The sequence below is a fragment of the Tinamus guttatus genome, unplaced genomic scaffold (genome assembly GCF_059628265.1).
Source record: "Tinamus guttatus ecotype Peru unplaced genomic scaffold, ASM5962826v1 Tinamus_guttatus_pri_ptg000004l, whole genome shotgun sequence".
Lineage (NCBI taxonomy): Eukaryota > Metazoa > Chordata > Aves > Tinamiformes > Tinamidae > Tinamus > Tinamus guttatus.
The window spans coordinates 9,832,156-9,853,348 of NW_028288538.1; the positions used below are offsets into that span (position 1 = coordinate 9,832,156).

Genomic DNA, 21,193 nt, shown 5'->3' on the forward strand with positions numbered 1-21,193 from the left:
TCACCGCCTAAAAAACAAAACAAAACAAAAAATGTTTTTCAGAGAATCTGAGACAACTACTTAAAGCTTTACAAAGATTTCCACCTGGAAATGTCTTATTCAGAGAAGTTTTAAGTTGCTACCTTGTAGAAGTAACTGTTAATTCATTTTGTCCCATAATTCATTTTCAAGTTGTCAGCTTAAATCAGCAACATCACCCTTAAAACTGTTCTGTTTTTCAGAAATCAGATTCATACTAAAATCAAAAATTTCACAAAAACATTGGCTTCTTGTGTTTCTGGATCCCTTCAAAAAGATTTATCAACTCATTTTGAAACTGTAAAAAAAACAACTATTTACAGTATTTCATTTTAAATACTCTTCACAATTTCTAAATTCAGAGTTTTTATGTTACAAGAATTTCATCAGAGCTCATGGCTTAAGTCCAGTTATCAACTTGTAGCATCTTCTCTATCATGTAATCCTGTGTCTGTACCTACATAGTGTACAGTTCAAGATTGTACTGCAGGTTTTTGACTTAAAGTAACAGGCTTTGCAGTATATTTTTGTTTATTTTTTATTAAACAGCTTCTTTATTAGTCTGGAGGCGGTTCATTGCCTCTAACTTCTGCCGATAAGCCTCTGCTTCTTGCTCTTTCTTTAGAAGTTGCTGACGATATTTTTGTGCTTCTCTGTTTGCCTCATCCAGCTGCTTCTGAAGAGTTTCTCTTTCCTATTAGAAACAGAACCAGCAATATTTTGTCAAATATGTATCAAATGCAACCTAAAATGGCAAATAGTTTTTCTGTACATACAACTCAACTGTTTGGACATCATGTAGGATGTGTTCAGTTCTTACCTGGGCAAACCTAAACAAATGCCACTGTGTAAATTAGACACGAATTATCATATCACATATCTCCCCTGTGTTTACAAGCACAGTAAACCTGATTTTCTTTAGCTGCAAAAATACCAAGCAAATCTTCATGAAAAAAATGGTAAAATACAAAAGTAGAAGCATGGTGGTCAAATACTAACATAAATCAACAGTTCTCCAATGATTCCAATGCCTTCAATACAAAGTTTTAATCAATTTGCAGTAGGATTGGCATCCAACAGGACTGCCCTGTATTTCCAATCAGATAATATTACCAAAAACTTATACCTTATAGTGGTTTGCACTGGGAAGTAGCACTAGCTCACACTAAATGAGCTTGTGTATATATCGATAAATATATGATTTCTAAATGAGATGATCTGAAGGATATCATGCAATCCAGAGACAAAATTATTTCCCCAAGAACATGATATTTTTAAGAATTAATTAAGCATTTGGTTAAGTAAATCTCTTCAACTTAAAGAAAGTAACTTAAGGCTGCATCATGTATACGAGTTGGTTGAGGATGGCTGTAAAAAGGTTTACAAGTAAAATAATATGGGATATGCCATTTCCTATGCAGCTGCCCGAGGAAATGAGGAGAATGCATTTTTATCTCCAGTGACATGCATACTGTCATCTTGTTTGATGCTCTGCTGAGCCTAATTGAAAAAACAATTTGCTTAAAAATAGTTTTTCTTTTGATCTTCAACCAAATAACTTTTCATTAAAGTGCATCATACTTTCATGAATAAAATAGTATATGATTTCAAATCCTTTTTTTCTACTGTAGTTATAAGTAGCCAGAGGAGGGAGGCTGTCAAAGCAGCAAGCTCTCTCCCAGACAAAAACAACTCTATCAAAACTGAACCGCAGTGAGAACACACATTTTCACCTTATTTCCCATCCCAGCAGTTCAATATGCAATTTCCGTCCACTTCTCAAATAGCTGTAGAAGTTCCCCCTTCCGAACAGCATCCCTATTCTTCACGTCTGATGCACTCACTTATTTTCACGATCAGAGCCTGAAAACACAAAACGCTGCCTCCCTTCTACTTGCTCCTGTTCTCAGTACTTGTCACAGCCCCATTTAGCAGCCACGTGCTGTGCTGAGTGTGTTGGAATTCAGTGATCAGATTATTGCTAACAGCAGTGTCTGTACAGCAAAAACAACAGGTGAAGGAGAGATGGAATTAACAGGTTTACAGGGACTAGCACTGAAAACACAGGATTGAGTGTGTAGAAATGGAACCTGATTTTACACATGGCTTTAATTTTTAACAGCTGAATAAAGGGAATATTAATTATTTCACTTGCAGTATATGCTAATAAAGAGAATTCATCTGATCTGACTGGCTCATATGAAAGAGCAGTTCAGCTCCCAGCTCTGAGTATCTGGATTCCGCTTTATAAATGATTCAACCCTGCAGCAGCTAAAGTGGCCAGTGCCACATGTTGTGGTAAGATGAACAATAGAGCCTGCATTTCACCAAGGACCTAAAACACACCAGGAACGATACTGCAGTACTGGCACAGTGGATTTCTAAGACTGTGGTTCAGTAGCACCCAATTTTCCTCAGTTAATTAAAGGAAGAAGAAAGTTTCTGCAACTGTTGCTCTTGCACTCTTACCCTGGTGTCTGAAAAAACAAGTGTTTTTCTATGAGAATGCCTGGCAGAGAGAGCTCTTATCCCCTTCTTCCAGAACCCAACCCTAGAGGAACGGGCTTCAGAGGTTAGCGACTCTAAGTCACCCCAAAACAGAGAGTTATTTCTCTAAATTACTTGGGTAGCTTAAGGCAGCCTACAAACATGTTAGGTAAAATAAGCCTAGTGTAAAATTGAGGGAAAAAAAAAGACAATTCCCAAGAAACAGTCAAGAGAGTTGATTCTGCTACATGTGGAAAGCAAGCCTTCCACCCGGGGACACGGAGCACCAGCTCTGCTCAGCTGGGCATCACCCATCACCGCAACCTGTCACAAAGCCAACGCAGGGGTGCAGCGCTGGCGAGCGAAGCCGCGCGGCCTGCGGGGCCGCAGGAGGTGCAGGGGCAGCGGCAGCTCCCCGGTGGCCGGCGGGGTGACGTTACACGTGGCAGGCGCTGGCAGCACGCGCAGGGCGCACGTGCTATGGGGCCCGGGCCGGGAGGCGCTCGGAGCAAAGCTGAGAGCTGCCCACAAATGGGGAACTAGAGTCATGCTCCTGCCATGCCATACACTACGGAAGGGAAAGAAAGAAGGAAAGAAACAGCTCACCAGCAGAGACCTGAGGACAGCGCTAGTGTTTACCAGGCAGACTAGAAACTGAGAGCAAGCAGATTATTACAAGAACTAGTATTTGTAGGTTGGAGAAAGGCATGGTCCTAATGTAAGCAGAATGAGTTAAGTAACTGAGGCCAAACACACCGACTAGGCAATGGAAAGAAAACAATTCTGCTGGAGAGGCAATGCAGACCCACCGTAGAGCAAAAGTAGTTCTCTACTTCTGACATCTAAAATAAGGAGGACTACATCTGGGCTATTCATTTCTGCAGCTCTAGAAAACGTCCTCAGGGCAGTCCTCAGACCACAACTGAAAGCACTCTAGCTATACAAACTCATTTTGCACCCATCGAGATAAATCCTTACCCACTTACAAAAGAAGCTGGAGGATTCTGAGTGCTCCTAAGAGAATTTTCTTCCACTACTTTTTCTTCCCTTTTTTTTTTTTTTTTTTTTTTAAGCAGTCTATATATTGAAGACAGACACACCTACAACTGAATTACCCCAAACTAAGCATTATTTTAACATTAAAAGAGCAGGGATGTGAATTCACTAAGATAATCAATGATTATGATTTTTTTTGTGAAGTCTCATGAAATGATTGTCCCGGTGACATCTAATGCACCCAAAATGCGACATGATTGTCCCGGTGACATCTAATGCACCCAAAATGCGACATGAGAAGTACACAGTCAAATTCAAGACTGAAAATAAAAAAGGTTGTATGTTAATGAACTATGCATGAAAATGAATAAAAATATTTAACAGTCAATTTTTTTTTGCTGCCATAGTATGTTTAATTAAATGTCAGACACTTAATAAAACTGCTATTGCTCTTTAATGTGAACAGAAGTGTTTGATTATAATGAGCCCAAAACAAAAAAATGCTACAGTTTTAATCCTTCAGTCCTTTCATAGGAAAGTTTGTCACCTCATGCAAGTGCGAGCTCAACTTTATAAACACATGTTCAAAGTACTGTTAACTGTTTAGATGTACACTGGGAATTAAAAATGAGTGAAGAAAGCCCCAAATCTACTCTATAATGGCTCAAAACCCCTTGATCTTCAGCAAGACAAGTAAGAGCTTCCCACACTCAAAAAACATTTTGGTAGGGAAGGGGTCCTATTCCCTCCAATTCAAGTATCTTCTACCCTGTACTATGATCAAGTTTAGATGAAACCATGTGCACTTGTTTAATTCCCCAGCTAAGAGAGGCAGCACCTGCGACCCACGGTGACAGATGAAGGCCGAATCCCTGAAAGGCTCCGACAGAGGCAGGGTCTCTGTGTACGTTTTCAGTTGAACACTCAGGGACTAAGTCTTCAAAACTTGCACTTCAAAGAAATAAATTACATCCTTCATTTTAATCAATTATTTTTCCGTATTTGAGAAATGTGTTTAAAATATGTAAGTGAAGCTGGCAGTTGGTTGTACTGTTATATTAACTATCTACATCTAGAAAGAGGTCAATTTATTCCTTAAACCAATCTGAATTTTGTTCCTTTGCAACAGAATTATTAAAATACTTAAGGAAACATAATTTCCCTTAAGAATAATTCAGGCAGATGTTTAAAAGTGTGAACAAAAGATTTGTTTTTATTGTAACAGTCATACACTTAAAAAATGCAGCAAGAAAATTTCAACTGTCATGATAATCTATAATTACCACAAGGCTGCAAAGGCCAAAGGTATTTGATGTGACAACTTAAGGACAGGGAAAGTCAACGATGAAAGGTGATAATTGTTATTAGACATGAATAAAGTATATCACAAACTGTACAATAAATAGCATTCAATTAGGCATAAAAAGTTACTTGGTAATACGAACAGAAGTTGGAGAATACAACCTTTGATAAATGAAACACCATGCAGTTAACAGAATGAGAACTGGCTACTCAAGGCAAACAGCAACTTTCACAGACTTCCAACCATAACTAGTGAGCACAATTAGAAGTGACACAAGAGGAAATGAGATGGTGGACCTTCGTGGATTATAAAAAAAATAAAAAATAAAAAAAGGGCACTACAACCTTAAATTGAACAGCTAGGTCTATTTGTCATATATAAAAAGACAACTTCTCTCAGTATTGGTAGGTCCGTTGCACTATTAAAAACAGGAGGGTGCAAAGCAATGTGTAGTAGCTCCTGCTTTAGTGTTAAAAAAGGATGAAGACACAAATTGATAAAGACAAAATCTTGCTGTTTCACATGTCCATTAACAGTTATCTAGATATCATGAATGGAAAGGAAACATTGCTGAAAATATGATCTCACAATCAGGACAAGCATGTGGTCATAAACAGACAGATGAGGGGACAGTATTCTCATTCACTGCTGGCGGAAAGAGTCAAGTTAGGCGATAATATACGTTACCACTTTTTTAATAATAATAATAAAAAAAAGCATTACAAAAAAACCCACATGCTTGTAATCTCAAAGAAAAGAAGAAGAAAAACAAAAAAGAGAGTACCAAATACTTAAGCAATTGTCACTTATGTGCCCAACCAGAGGATGAAAATTTAAAAAAGACTCTCCTATCTTTTTTTTTTTTTTTTTGTAACACCTTTGTAAAAGTTCAATTCCAGAAATAGCAAGCATGGAACAAATTATTGTATCAAACTCTTAATTCTGTGGCAACACAGAAGCTTAGCTCTAAAATAACACCAAAAAACCCACAACCAAATATTCAGTTCTGAATAGTCTGGTTAACACACATCATGTAATAGACTCCTTACTTCTATTTCTGCAGACTCCACACGATTTTCAACAATCTCAATGCACTGTCTCTTGACGGGTGGTTCTTCACTTATCACAGTTTCTTCAGCAATGTCTGTTGCTGGAACTGTTAATACTGAAAATATATTTGCAAATATAAATATTCATACTTTAAACAGCAACTGCATCATGTAAAATTCACACAATTAATTTCATTAACAGCAGTAAAATACGAAGACTTTCCCTTATGAAAATGCAGCTCTATAAAAGCACATTCTAAAACTCATGCAAGAAAAATTTACTGAATGCTCTGGCTATCCATATGCTACTGAAGAATTTCAAAATTCTTTGTTACTGAAGTCTATGATAGTTAGCTGTCCCTCTAGCGCATCACCAACATTTTTCCACAGTGTAAACAGAAGCACAGAAGTGATCTGCAGCAGAGTTACCAAACTCTCAATTCTATGAGTTAAGCACAAGACTTTGTTTTCTAGTATTTGCTTAAGAAACATTCTAAATATGAAACTGACTTATTTCTATTAACTAGAACATTTAGGCAATCTGAAAAAACAGCAGTTATTAACTCGGTGGGGAGAAGGGGGCTGGAACAGGGAATCACAGCAATTCATACTCCACTTTACTCAAGAAGCCATCTGGTGCATAATATATCTTCCAACAAACACTCCAGCTACTACCAATGCATGTTCACACTTCCTGACAATTAGTTGTGTTTGTTCAGCCAAAAGCAGAACAAACTGCTCAACTCTTCACGCTCCACAATGGGAATCCTGGTGAAGAAACCATGGAGAACCCGTGCCCGCCTAAATAGGATTTGCAGAGCATCTTGGAAAGAAATCACTCCAAAAAACACATATATCCACATGACATGACACTTATTACAGTAGCAGCTTCCATTAACTGAGCATTTATGATCCAACAGGGATATTAATGTCACACTGGCTCCTTTGCATCTGACACTGCTCCTCCTGGAATGGCTTTTCCCAGAACAAAGCCTGGGAACTTGCAGTGAGTGAAATGCATAAGATTCCCAAATCCAAACTCACTTTTCCACAACACTTCCAGTAAGCCAATCATGTAAGAATTGATGAAGGCTTTTAATGTTTTATTCTGTTTTATAGTTTTCATACCAAGTTCAAAAGAGTCAAACTTATCAAAGGCAAAGGTGGTGATCATTTTCCATTCAATGCCCTATTTCTCGTTTATATGAGAGTTCAGCAATTCTGTTCTCTCTCCTAGTGCAGAGATTCAGCTGACATGTGCTACCTCAACAGAAGCAATTCTCACAGGTTCAAACCTTTCACAATACACAAACAAACAAAAGTATCAATAATTACACCAACTTTTCCAGGTTATTTAACACTCAAAGAAAAAAAAAAAAAAAAGAATTCCACAAGCTCACACTGCAGAAATTCCCACTCACCTTGCTGTCCATCTGGCATGGTCACAATGATTGGCTGCCCTATCCCGCTGGTTGGGATTGAATGGAGGTTGCCAAGCTGGATGCCATCCGTGACTATGGTGATCACTTGCTGACCTCCAGAACTGACCACTTGCTGAATAGCACCATCCACCGACTCTGCTGTCACCACTTCTTCAGTTGCCACAACTATTAACAAATGAGTAAAGGAATTAAGTCAACATACAAATTATTTTATGATAGCACAGGAAATAATTTCTTCAATCACTTTTCAAATTTGATTTTTTCCCCCTGAAATTAATGCATTACTTTACACAATACTGTTAATCTTTCACCAGGCCTATAAAGTATTAAAAATTTTGAAATATACATGCAATTCTGCCCTGGTTTATCTTGCTTGTTATAATCAATCTTTATTTAGCGTCTTTCCCAGTACATCTAGCCACTCAAAAGTGAAGTGTTGGGTTCATTGTTAACAAGGCAGCAAGAATAAGATTTGCTTTAAGAATTGGATTTACTTTTGCATTGCACACAAACCTCACTAAGTTCACACTGACAGGTGAATAAAAATGAAACTGAAAACACTGGCTTGAGAAACATAGCTCCTCTTTAATTAATGGTCTCATATCCACCATTTGCATGACCTGAGAAGTTACACATACCAGGGATTTGCTGAATAAAGGGTTTACATTATCTTAGCATGTCCAACAATATGGAAAAAGCTCAGTTATAATGAAGGTATCAGGAGGGAACAAAAGACCTTCAGAGACAGAAATTCAAACACCACCAATAAAGCCTCTGCCAGGTGTCCCTGAAGACCTAGCCCCATTTCTGCGTTCACAGCAACAGGCAATAACAGATTGAAGGGCCTCTGGAGAATATTAAAGCTTTGATTGTATCTTACGGGTACCTCAAACAAACCTCCCCTCTTCCCCCCCCAACTTTAACCATTAGTAATAGAAAGTATGAAAGTATGAAACAAGACAACAAGACTAAAGGAAGAGTTCTGAAAAGCTTTTTTTTTTTTTTTTTTTTGGTACAGAGCATAAAAGGAGAAAAATAAGACTTAAAACCAGTAAAATAAAATACTGTAATATTGTATGTGCCTACCTTTATAGATAGAAATAAAAATAAAAGCTAACTATTTCAAATTCATGATTCTGTAACAAATACTCAGAGCAGCAAACTTTCACAGTTGTGCTACATTATGTCTACGGATCAAGCTAAGGGAAAGACTACATTCAGAACTACATGACACGGCTTACATGATAACTGGGATCTCTCATTACCACTTAAAAAAAAAAAAAAACACCACACTAAGATAAAGTACAAGATCACCAGCAGTACAATGAAAGAATCTCAAGTACTAACTCCGTTTTATTTTCAATTTGTCAGGGCAAAAGCAATTTGTCAGGGCCTTTCATTTAAATAACAGACATCACAGGGCTTTCTATTTACAGAGATGACAATAAAAAATGCAACAGACTGTTGTGATGTTTGAGATGAAAGCTACAGAGTTGTTTCTACCTGCTCTCATCTTTTCAGCTAATAACCACATCCCCCCCACTCTGTCGCTCAAATGACTGCACTCACTGCTTTCTGAAGGTCTTTATGTTCAGAGATGACTGTCCTATAGCACTTCTTAAATAAGCATAAAGTGCTTATTCAGTAAACCAAACACTAATTCATACATGAATAAGAGATATTGCATTGAATTTGAAATGGAAGTTATTCTGTGTCAGACAAAGTACCTCATGAATATAGTCCTTACTCTTTTCTTGCTCTCTGTCTGAACATCTATATTCACAAATCGCCATGTTCTCACATGTGGAGCTGAACTTAATTAAAACAGGTGGTGACCACACTCCAAATACACGTTTGTAATGAACTGCTTCTCTAAACTCTCAGATCCCATGCAAAGTCTTCTCCAGTTTGAGCTCTCCTGCAGTTAGGTCTTTCAGTTTAATTCAAATATCTTAAATGATTGAAAATTGCATCAGCTTCTTCATAATGAAAGGCACCACGTTTGGGGTTTTAATCATCCCCTTCACTTGCAGTATTTAAGGTTTATAAGAGAGTATACAGCTCAGCATACAGAGAGTATACAGTATTCAGCTGGTGTTTTAAAAATGAAAAATCTGGATCGAGCAAAAACCCTGCAGAAGGACTGGAAAATGCTTGGAGATGAAAAGTCATATATACCTGTTGCTGAGGTGCAGCCCTTATGCCTGATAGAAGAGATGTCTGCTATATTTTCAAAGAAAATAAGCCTTAGGAATGCTGCAAACTGCAGAGCTGAATTCTGAGATCTTTCTAAGTACCCAAGATTCTGGTCACATGAAACTCATACTAACCACCACCAACAAAAACCTGAACAAAAACACACATTTCTTCAGACAGAGGCATTAAAAAAAACATAGCACTCAAAGCAGTATTCATAATAGTTAAAAAAAAAAAAAAAAGTATTCAAAAGGAAAGATCTTCCTGCCATATGCAACTAGGCTTTAAATGTTTTAGGATATTTTCAGAAAGATGAATGTTCACTCACATTAGACCTGTAACACCAGTTTAGCTAGAAGTCTTACTAAGAAATAACTATACAGATCAATCTGCCTACGTCTCAGGCAAAAGGACAAGAACAATCTGGTTTTGTTGATATTGAAAAAGGATTGAAATTTCATTTTTGCAAAAATAGTTTCTCAAAAAAAAAAAAAAACCCACACTTCAGTGTACTTTCATTAGATGAGATTAAATTACTTAGACCTCTTACCTGGTGTTTCTGAAGAATTAGACAATGGGGCTGATGCTTCTGCTAAAGCCGCTAACGTGGCCAATACTGACGTTGATGAATTTCCAAACTGTACAGCAGACACACCTGTCTCATCTATCAGGAGAGAAAAAGTTAGCTAGTAAGTTTAACAATTCATATGACATCTTTCTACATTATTACTGTACTGAAACTTAACACACTAGAATAACATTCTCAATAACACTGTTAAATCAAAGCTCTATTCTGAAGGCAAATTTGCTAAACAAATACAACTTTCAACAACGTATCTCCAGAAACAGGTTTTTTTCCCTTTAATTCTGAGATATTTGCAACACATAAGAAACACCAAAGAATAAGGTAACTACTCTTACCATTATTTTCCTCAAGTCTTTTCATTATTTAGTGAAAGTCAATTCAAGTGCAAAATCCCAGTATCTGTCCTATATACCTTTAAATACCTGTTTCATTTGATATATTTGCAGAAGATACCAGACCTGTTAAGTTCACCACCCCTCCAGGTCCAATGATAAACTGTGGTGTTGCCGCATGTATTGTCACAGTGTCTGGACTCTCTGGATTTGTATTGATTTGGTTCTGCATGGCAATCTAGAAGACAAAGGTAAAAATACCATTCCAATTGTAGATAAAATAATTCCAGTCATAGATAAAGAAGTTATTCAGAAGATCTAGAGCTAGCACATTCCACTCAGAGGAGCTCTTCTCCCTAGTTATACTCATGCAGCATACACTGTATCACACCTTGTGCTTTGCATAAGTGCATAAGAAACATCTCTTGGGCAAAACCTAGAGAGATCAAAAGTGCTGTTGGAGCAAAAGAGAAAATAAAAACCAGACTGCTACACCTCCTCATTTGCTGTAAACAAAGAGGACCATCTAATCACATACACTTTTTAATAAATGTGTAAGCTCAAGTATCTAAACTAAAGGCCTGAATAACCAAGACAGCTATAATAGGTGTATGCCATGAAAACTAGCTCTAAACAAATTGTACATGATTTCAGTATCTTTTTTCCTTCTTTCCATATTATCCACTTTTATTTACTACACCATTTTTTGCAATGAAGTATATAGGGAGAGTTAAGTTTTATACTCTGCCTGAAAAGATTCCAGATGGTTCTGTGTTCTACAATACTTGAGTTTAAAAGTTAAAGGATATCCATCCCTCAGATTTTCAGGTATTGAAAATACTCTTCAGTCACTTTCCTATGTAATTTCCATGACACAAACCATAGCAGAGCCTAGCATAGCAGTTAATACATGGTCTCAGTTGCTATATTAAAAGTTTGCATAAACAAGCACCCTCTTTTAAGTTTCCTTAGCATCACGAATCAAAATTACCTGTAATATTTCTGCAAGATCTTCATTTCCATTGTCTATTGCAATATCTAATGCAGTTTTGCAAAATTTACTCTGAGCATGGACATCTGCTCCATACTTGATTAAGAGTTCTACCACTTCTTGGTGATTATGTTCAGTAGCCCAGTGAAGTGCAGTCATCTTGAGCATGTCCTTTGCATTGACATCAGCACCATGCTGCAAACAAGATCAGTGCATAAACTATGTCATTATAAAGATCTGAAATGAATAATGCTGCTCATGGAATGAGGTCTAAAACTGCCTCTTTTTTTCCAGTATTGATATCCTATTATCTTACATCTGCTGATTTGTTAAAAGTGCTTCAGTGTAGAGTACTACATAAATTACCACAAAAGAAAGACTGAAGAATCCCTACCCAAAACATGCCTTGGTTCTAAAACCTGTTACTCATACAGTGCCAAAATTGGGACAAGTCCTATGCTGAATTAGCAGTAATTCACCTGAAATCATGATGATTTTAATTAATACTAAAATAAATCATTAACTGACACGGAAAAGAAAGCACCCAATATAAACACGGTGTATATATTCTGTAAATAAAAGACTAAAATAATTTTGTACTTATTCAATAAAGAATCATCACGATATCCCAGCTTCAGACTTTGTTAAAGTAAAGAATTTTTACCTTAAGCAAGACTTCCACTATGTTGGCATGGCCTTCTGACGCTGCCATATGTAATGGAGTTCTGTCCACTTTGGTTCTGGCATCTCGACTTACACCTGCTCGCAGCAACACTTCTGTTGTCGAGTAGTGCCCATACTGTGCTGCTAGATGAAGTGGAGATGTTCCTAGCTGGAATGTAGGGTAAAGAGGGCACGTGAAACACTACTATAGTGTAATTTTCTTTATATTGTTATGCAGCTACCAAACTCGAGTGCCAGGCTACCACCTTAAAATCATTTTCCTTTGCAGTGTCGAGGAAAGAAGCTGACAGAGCTTCTACAGAGTATGGAGGAAAAAAAAATTAAAGTTTAAACACTAATAGCAGTTGTCTGGCAGTAGCAGCTTGTATCTTCAAGATGTGATATGTTTCAAGGTGAACAACCTCCTTTTTAGCAATGGACCACACCAAAGTTGAAATGGACCTCTGGAAATCATCTAGTCCAACCTCCTGCACAGAGCAGAGCGAACTTGAAAATCAGCTCACTAAGCAGATTAAGGCCCTTCAGGAGTTGTAAACACCCTAAAATCGTAGGTGCCAATCGTAGCTATATCAGGGACAGCTCAATTACACATATTAGGTAGTTGAGATTGCTCTCAAATTTCAGACCTCTTACTAAAGACGATACATGAATAGAGTAAGTAGGATGATTGCTGCTTTTTCCTATTAACCATTCCAGTGTTCACCTTAATAACCATCAGAAGGAACTCAGTCCTAGATTGTTACTAAAACTAGTAAGAGGCCAGATGATATGAAGAAGCAGACTTCATTTGAAATCAGGTATTAGATGATGTGATAGCCGAATTCCAAAAAGGAAGTATCAAGGCTCGTAACATACATGCGTAATTGTAATAATCCACTTCACTTTTTCGAGGTGAAAAAAAACAACAGAATTTTCCAAATATCACAAAAGTTTTCCTTACCCAGTCTGTGGTAAAAGGTGCTCCATTTGCCATCAAAATGCGAACTTCGTCATCTTGACCCGCTCGGGCAGCTTCTAAAAGTTTCTTTCCCAGATCTACTAGTGACATCTAGTTGAAGAAATAAAAACACATAGAGGGAAAAATAGTTAATATGTTACTAATACTGTTTTTAAGTACACAAATGCCACTGTCATTTTTAAGGACTTTCATATTTCGAGAAGTTAGAAAAAATTAAGTTGGTATTTTATCTATAACAACTTGATTTCAGAATTACTTTTCAGTCTGACAAAACTAACATTGAGATGAATATTTCAATGTTATAATGCTATAACTACAGCAACCACAAAGTTAAACCACACTAGAGTTAACCTGAACTGGATGCACATTTCTCAAAAGGGAAGGGGTCTGGAAGCTCTCACCTGACACTGCAACCTCCGGCAGGTTTGTCCAGCTTTCAGATGGCACTAAGTCTCGGTTGTCACATTCCCTGTCACATGCCCAAAGGCACTACATTCATTTATCCAAAATGAATTCAAGATGTATCACGATGTAAACACATTTAGATGGTTACAAAACACGGTACCTTTTTGCCATCTCTCTCTCATTTCCTTCTGCCTATCCTAAAATACCGTTTCTGTATTCTAGCTACAAAATTAAGCCATATAGGCATACGTTAGTTTTCTATTTGCATCAGATGCACAAACTGAAAACAAATATTAATATCTGCATCAACTGCCTCAACTACTAACAGAACAGAAAGTTTGTAGACTTGGATAATACTGAGATATTAGCTAAAAAAAGGTCACACCATCTTTGAGTAATTTCCCCTTTTTCGAAATTGCATATGACACCAAGTTAAAACTTCTGTATGACACACAGCACACAAACCACCCTTAAACAAACGGCACCCACCTACGTTCCCGTTGTATCAAAGATTCCCTGGCATAACATCTTTTTGAATCCACTTTCATATTTGTTATTCACTATGTTCAGTAATTAAAAAAATTAGGAATAAAAGACAGCTTATGTCAAGTTTGTAGGCCTGTATCCATGTTTTCAACTACTGGGATGCTAACAGCATCCATCTACTTTCCAGTCGCACAAGCGACGCAGTTCAGCCTGTATTACTAATAACTGCAAGGGTATTCAGCCTGCTTCCTATGCAAAGTTAGGCTAAGTCAGGTCAAAAAGAAAACCCATTAGGATTGTTTTTAACCTTTTTTTTTTTCCTCTGAAAACCTGTATTTCTGTTCCAAAAACAAACACACCTAGAAAGCTCCCTGTACTCTGCTCTGGCTCAGCTGGCAAAACCGGTGTGGCATGCTGCTCCATAAGCTGAAAGTTACTGATTTTGGAAGAGACTAGAAAGCAGGAAAGGGGGCAAATGCGGAACTCCACCATGGTTCAGTAGAGCTGCAAAGAGGAGCTGGGAATCTCTCAGTCTACAGAGCAGTCTGCAGCCATCTGCATCACTTTCGTCAAGGTAATTCTCCCTTTATATCCAGCCTTCTAGTTCATATTTTTCACAGCCAGAAAAGGGGAGAGAGGAAAGAAGGTGGCAGGCAGGACAAATACTGACAACTGAGAAAGAAATGGGGGAAAAAACGGAATATACATAGCCAGGTCCAAAGCAAGGTAGATTTGTCGACTCCTGCATGAAAATAAAGATCAGGAAAAACAGTAAAAAATAAATAAAAAAATAAAGAGGTGCATAGCCCCAAGCACAACACACAACTTTTTACAGTGGTCTAATGCCACCTAAAGGCTCTTAGACACAAAAGAAAAACTAGAATTAAAAAACAACAATAAAAAAGGAAGACAACAACTGATTTTCCTTGTATTTATTTTATTTTTAAACACCAATAGAGAAGACCAATCTGTAAAGCTTCCTTTATAAATTACAGAACGGGGCGGGGAGAAGAAAGAAAAATCACAGAGTAATTGAGGCTGGAAGGGACCTCCTGAAGTCGTACAGTTTGGCCACTTGGACCGTGTGGCAGCTCAAACAAGCTGAGGCTGAGCAGGGCTTGAGCATTTTGGGCATCTCTATCAATGAATATTCCACCTCTATTCAGCCCTTGTTCCTCCTCCTGAGGAGACGAAGACTGCAGAAGGCAGTTCTTTCTCCATCAACCAAGATGACAACCTCAACAATAAGCTTATACTTATTGTCTGTTAGACAACAAAACAGGTGAATTAAATTACAGTGTTGATTGACTACACCTTTTTATTTCTCCCATTTACCATGTCTATACTAGTAAATAGCATGCTAAATTGTTACCAAAACTATGCAGCAAAAGTAAGTAAGAAAAACTCAATTATGGTGGCCAGGAGAACAAGTCTACTCCCAGGAGATGTTTGGGACTAACTTTAGTCTGAGACTGACATTGATCCAAAATCTCCCTGAATTATCAGGGTTAGCCACCCATTAAAGTTACACTACTTCATTTTGGATCTCGTTGCAAAACTAAGTCACAGCATTGCACTATATTCCATAGGAAATGTACCAGTTTAGGAAAAAGAGGGATGTGGGAAAAAAAAAAAAAAAAAAAAAAACCACACATGACACTATCTTCACTATCATGTATTATTTACATTAGCTAACACACTCTGGTTGGCCTATGTGGGCTTCTATGTGTGTGCACATGTGCATATTTTTTTTTAGATAGACAGAACATCACATGAGTTTATATACTTTTCATTATGTAGAATTGTAACTTGGATTGGAAAAGATTTGTTAGAAAAAATGTTTTAGTTCTCATATGGTGCTTGGGGCCACCTAGTGGTCAAGAGTTGAAAGAATAACAAAATTACACTGTCCAGTTTAAAAATAAGACTCCATTATATGTCAATGCTACACCACAGCAGTAACTAAGAGGCCTTTTCTATAAAATACTCAGGCACATTTAGCTCCTTTCAGCCAACACCTGGCGCCTTTCACAGACTTTGTCAAGATCAGACAACCCAAAGCTGACTCCTAATCAGGGGCTACTCCAAGAACCAGCATCATGAGGTCAAGAAACCCTTGAGTAACAACATGCCCCACATTGCCCATTCCCCCCCATACTCTCCCACTACTAGTAGGAGGACCTAACAAGAAACACAAGAAACAAGAACCTTTTGCAGAGGTTTTCAGGTTTTGCATTTCCCTTTCTGCCAGAAAAAAAAAAAAAAAAAAAACCTGCTGCTGCCCCCTTGAGATCCTTTTGCAACACTGCAGTAGCACGACGATAGTATCAAAAGATCTATGTATAGTACAATAAAATACACTGAAAATTCGTTTGAGACTTCCACTTTGACGCAGAACTGCAAGTTAAGCACCTCTGCTACTGCCTGTAGTGCTACTGCTGAGGTGTGCTAAAGGGGACTCTTCAATAACTGCCATTTCCATCAAGCTTGTGGAGCATGTCCCCACTGTCAGGCTACCCAAGGGCCTTCTTTCAGACACAAGGAAATACCAGTGGCTCCAAAATAAAGTCTTGGGCTTATTACTATTACGTGATGGCAACCTGAGTACGTTTCCAGACTTCGGAGAGCTCTACACAGCTCTGTGTGAGTAGAGCTTGGTCTGCACCAGGTGAACGGGGAGAGCTCCCTGCTGGGTTTGCACTTTGTTTTATTAATCTCCTCTGAAACTTCAAGTTTCATCATTTCCATGCATTCTGCATAGCACCATCATCTGCAGGCCACAATAAACTGGGAATTAAAATCTATATTTAATCATTACTGTTATTTTACTTCTGTTCAGAATGAAATCTGGCTTTTTTACAACCATCTTAGATTTAAGTTTCTGAACACACTCTAACATCTCTAGGCACCCTGCTGTCACCAACAAGGTATCAGAGCACTCAACAGGGTTCAGGCAGAAGCGAGTGTGACTGGGGCTTAGCAGGGAGAGAGCGGAGCTGAGAAACAAGCGGCTCAGGAAGCCTGGGGCCCCACATAGCCCAGAGACAGCAGAGCCTGCGGCTCGAAGGAAGAAAGCTTTAATTTAGCTTACAATTCTGCAGCACCTCTTAGATTGGTCTCCTGCCAAGAGGATACTGGGCCAGGCCTCCGCTCCCCTTCTAGCACTGCAGCAGCCAACACCAGATAGTCAAAACGAGCAGGCACAAACCAGGCGGGTGCTGCAGAACGCGCGGCTGTGCAGCACCTCCAGCGCCCGCTCCGAGCCCCAGCGTCCGGGAGCTGCAGCAGTGCCGCTTCCAGAGCGTGAGCTGCACCTATGGACACCCCTCCTGCGCTGGGGACCTGCAGCCGCTTCTAAAATCCCAACACAGACCGAGTTTCAGAAAACTGGTAATTAAACAGATCCCCTTCCTGACAAGCGGCAGAGCTGCACTTTGAAGACTCTCATGCCCGTGTCCATGTAAAGGGGAAGTGGGAACTGACTTTTCCAAAGGTCCTTTCCTTGACATTTTTTTTTGCATGCGGCATGCAAAAAAAAAAAAAAAAAAAAAAGAACCTGAAGCCCTGAGGAGGAGTGAACTTCAGAAACGCTATCACCTGGCTGATTTCAACATTGCACAGTATCGCCATTTAGAACAGCAATTTCTAAATCAGATTTCATATGCCTATCCTTACAGAGTTAAAAAAAAAAAGGTATAAATATTATAAGCGCTTTACATGTTTTAACAAGCACTCAGTTTGAAGCATTATCAGAATTGAATCATGGTGTCAACTTGCTTTAGTGTCTTTACATGCTGATATAGCAGCGCAATACTCAGAACAGTTCCTCCTCAAAACTAGTTTTCATTTCACTTACAATTTGGTAGCCTTTCAAGGAACTGAAAGGTCTGCAACAAACAATCTTATTTCCATATCCTAGCACATCTTAACAAGCTCAGTATGCCTTTACCATATACAATATCATGTAACAGCATAGTTATAATGACTCACATGGGATAAACTCAGTAAACGGCTTTTGTATGGCTTCCTTATGGAATCATATCCATCCAAATGTATTTAAACAATGACTCCATGTTTTAAGTGGAATCTTAATATAAATAGCACAGGAATATAATATGGATGTGTATAGTATAGATAGCATGTTATGATAATGGAAATTATATTAGTGAGTGTATAAACAACAATCTGTTTTAATTACATGGCTTTCAGCTTTCCTCTACAGTTGTGCGGTGTTCGTAACTAAATTTCTTCTAGTTTGTTCAAACAGAAAGATCACCTTCATGTGGGACTATTCATTAAAAATAAATAAATAAACAAATAAAATCCTGACTTGGGAAAGCAGATCAGAAAAGTACACAGGTTGATGGATAGCTTTGTCATTAGGGTATTTAAGCCTGTATTTATGTAGCTTTGTCCTCCGGTTAAGTTCATACATTAACTTAAATTAGTATCAATGAAACACCACTAAATAATAGAGAAAAGCCTTGTCCTTAGAAAGGAAAGTGCAGTGTGACTCTTTTCTGCAACAAAATTATTCTTGTGAAGATGACCATTACGCAAGCAAGAGGAGCCGCTGCACTGGCACGAGCTGAGGTTTGTCACTGCCAGTGACACCAGAGTGAGCTACGAAGCTTTCACGGACACGTTTGGCACCAATTTACAGTACGGCACACACAGGGATGGACAGGGAGAACCTAACGGCACTTTATGGAGCCTCTGCACTGTACTGCAGCCTTGCGATGTGTCAGACATGCATTTGTTAACTGAAATTACACAATATTCCCGAAGAGAGAGAGAAAAAAAAATGTCTTTAACTGCTTTAGAATGAGGAACCATGACAGTTTCTTTCTTGCATAAAGGCCTAAAAGCCAGAAAATGAGCTGTTTTCAGACACCAGTGCAGCCGTACAACCAGAAGAGCCGCAAGGCGCACTGGCATCGCCGAGGAACATGCTGGGACTCTTAAGGACAGTAACAGACCAGGCATGACGCGGTTGAGGAGCAGGAGCTAACAGCTTGGGTCAACTGCTGTTAGCTCCTAATGCCTGCCATGGGCACTCTTATGTACACAGCAGCCAATTTCAGGATCCCTGACAAGCACACCTGCGTGCACCCACAGTGCATGCAGCCTGCTTTTACCTCAGCAACACCTCAAACGCAGCCAACAACACACAAAACCCCACCGAGCCGGAGCGCTCCGAGCGCGGGCGACCGCCCGCCTGGCCAGCTCGGAGGGACAGCGCTCGCCACGGCGCAGAGCCCCCCTGGGCGCGCAGCCCTGGGGGCGGCCGCAGCGCTGCCCTCGCCGGGGACGGCGCCCTGAGGCCCGAGGAGAGGCGCGCATCGGGCCGCGCGCCCAGGCTGCACGTGCGCCCGGCCCCGCGCACCAAGGGGCCGCTCCCGCCGCTCCGCGGCGCCCGCCAGGCCGCGCCAGCCCCGCGCCCGCCGGCAGAGGCAGGGGCGCCGGTCGCCCGCAGCCGCCGGCCCTGCCGCGGTTCGCGCGGCCCCCGGACGCCTCGCAGGCCGCGCGCGGGCGGGCGGCGCGGGCCGGGCGGGCGGGCGGCAGTGGCGCCCCCCGCGCCGCGGGGTCCCCGGAAGGCCGGCCAGTGCGCCCGCTCTCCCCAACAGGAAATCCTGGCTGGGCTGGGCGCTGCCGAGGGAGCCGCGGCGCCGGGTTCCGGGGGAAGTGGAATTATTTTTTACCAGCGAAGAGATCAACTTCCACATCCGGTAACAGGGCCCTATACAAAGGCGCAGACTGACCTGGAAAAGCTTGGCCGGCCCGGGGGGGTGCGCGAGGGACGGCGCGCGCGGAGGGGCCCTTACCGTGCTGCCGGCCCGGCCTGCCCGCCGCCGCCCGCCCCAGCCGCGCGGGCCGCCGCCGCCCGCCGCGCATCGGCGCCCAAAAGCCCCACACAAAAGTCCCCGCTGCGCCCGGCGGAGGGACACGGCGGGCGGAGGGCAGGGGAGGGGCGCGCCGCGCCGCCCCGCTGCCCGCCGCGCCGCGCTCCGCGGGGCCGCCGCCGCTCGCCACGGCGGGGCGGCTCGTCGGGGCGCCGGCACTTACCGTGGGGCGCGGGTATTATCTTATTTCACAAAAATACCCGGCAAAAGGGGCTCGGCGGAGGGATACGGCCTCGGCGCCGCCTGCCGCGCATGCGCGGCGCGCGGGGGAGAGGCGGGGGAAGCGGGCACTGGAGGCGCCCGCCATTTTCCGCGGCGTTTCCCGCCCGGCGGGAAGGGGGGCGGGGCGGGGCGGGGCGGGGCGGGGCGTGCGCTGCCCGCCCGCCATGAGGCGCCGCGGCGCTCGGCGGGGCCCCCTCACGGCGCCTCCCCGCCGAGGGGCGAAGGACGGGCAGGCTGCACCTTCGCACCCGGCTCCTCTTTGCCCCGGAGCACCTCTTACTGCCCCAGGGCTGCTGGCGTCCCTGTCAGAGCCAGGTTGGAGCCACGCTCCGGAGTCACAAAGATGGAAGCCGATGGCTTGTCTGATAATGGGGCTGTCACCCAAAGTGATACTCAACCCTCACTGCTCCTGCCTCTGGCCCTGGCTCCGTGGTTACATTGATCCTGATAAGTTCAATCCCTGACACATTTTTCCTAGTTTTCTTTCAGCAAGCCGTGGCCCACCAGAGCTCACATTCCCCACAAAACTGCTGGGTCACACGTCCCAGTACTGCTGCAGAGGGCAGAGCCCCCAGCTGCCTCTTCCAGAAAAGCTGCAACCCACAAAATCCTTCTTTGCTGTTTTTGGAGACTCTAAGGTCAACTAGATAATTAGATGGATACTTGTAACAGCACTTTTCATGTGCATTATTTTTTTGCCCTTGGCTTCCCCAAAAATGTCTTTGGTGAAAATCAAGTAAGGAGCTCAGAAAGAACTAGCATCGCCTCGGAAATATTACAGAACATAATCTTTAAATCTGCACCGACACAGATCCACATAACCTGGGGGATATTGCCATTGATGCTGGCAGGGCTCTCTCTGGTGCTTGCAGAGCATTTGCTTTGGGTTAGGCTAAAGGGGCAAATCACTCACTTTTGGGGAAGTCACTTCCCCGCTCCTGCATCCGTCCTCTCATAGGGGACCTGTTGGCATGGCTGAGGGTGGTTTGCTTATTTTTCTGGGATGGATGAGCCAGAAGGGGGCACTAAAAACCAAGCTGAGACGTCAATCTTCGAGGTCTTGCAACTGGAGTAAAGAAACCTTAACTCCAAAATTCATTAAATCTCTTTTCCACTATTGATAAGTATACCTATG

General features: G+C 41.3%; 1 protein-coding gene across 4 annotated transcripts; it reads right to left on the reverse strand.

Moving 5' to 3' along the window:
- Positions 1-211: 211 nt before the first annotated feature.
- On the reverse strand, positions 212-20,039 carry GABPB1 (GA binding protein transcription factor subunit beta 1). 4 transcript variants are annotated; one of them, XM_088540135.1, is made up of 9 exons: positions 20,000-20,039; positions 13,025-13,132; positions 12,065-12,232; positions 11,401-11,595; positions 10,536-10,647; positions 10,042-10,155; positions 7,275-7,460; positions 5,854-5,969; positions 212-712 (listed from the first exon to the last, which is right to left on the reverse strand). In XM_088540135.1, the coding sequence occupies exons 2-9, from the start codon at positions 13,130-13,132 to the stop codon at positions 560-562; spliced, it is 1,152 nt and encodes a 383-aa protein (XP_088396261.1). In that variant the 5' UTR covers positions 20,000-20,039; the 3' UTR covers positions 212-559. The 4 variants fall into 4 exon arrangements, with proteins under 4 accessions (XP_088396261.1, XP_088396251.1, XP_088396243.1 ...); XM_088540125.1 differs by lacking the exon at positions 20,000-20,039 and adding an exon at positions 19,759-19,879; XM_088540117.1 differs by lacking the exon at positions 20,000-20,039 and adding an exon at positions 19,636-19,659.
- Positions 20,040-21,193: the final 1,154 nt, after the last annotated feature.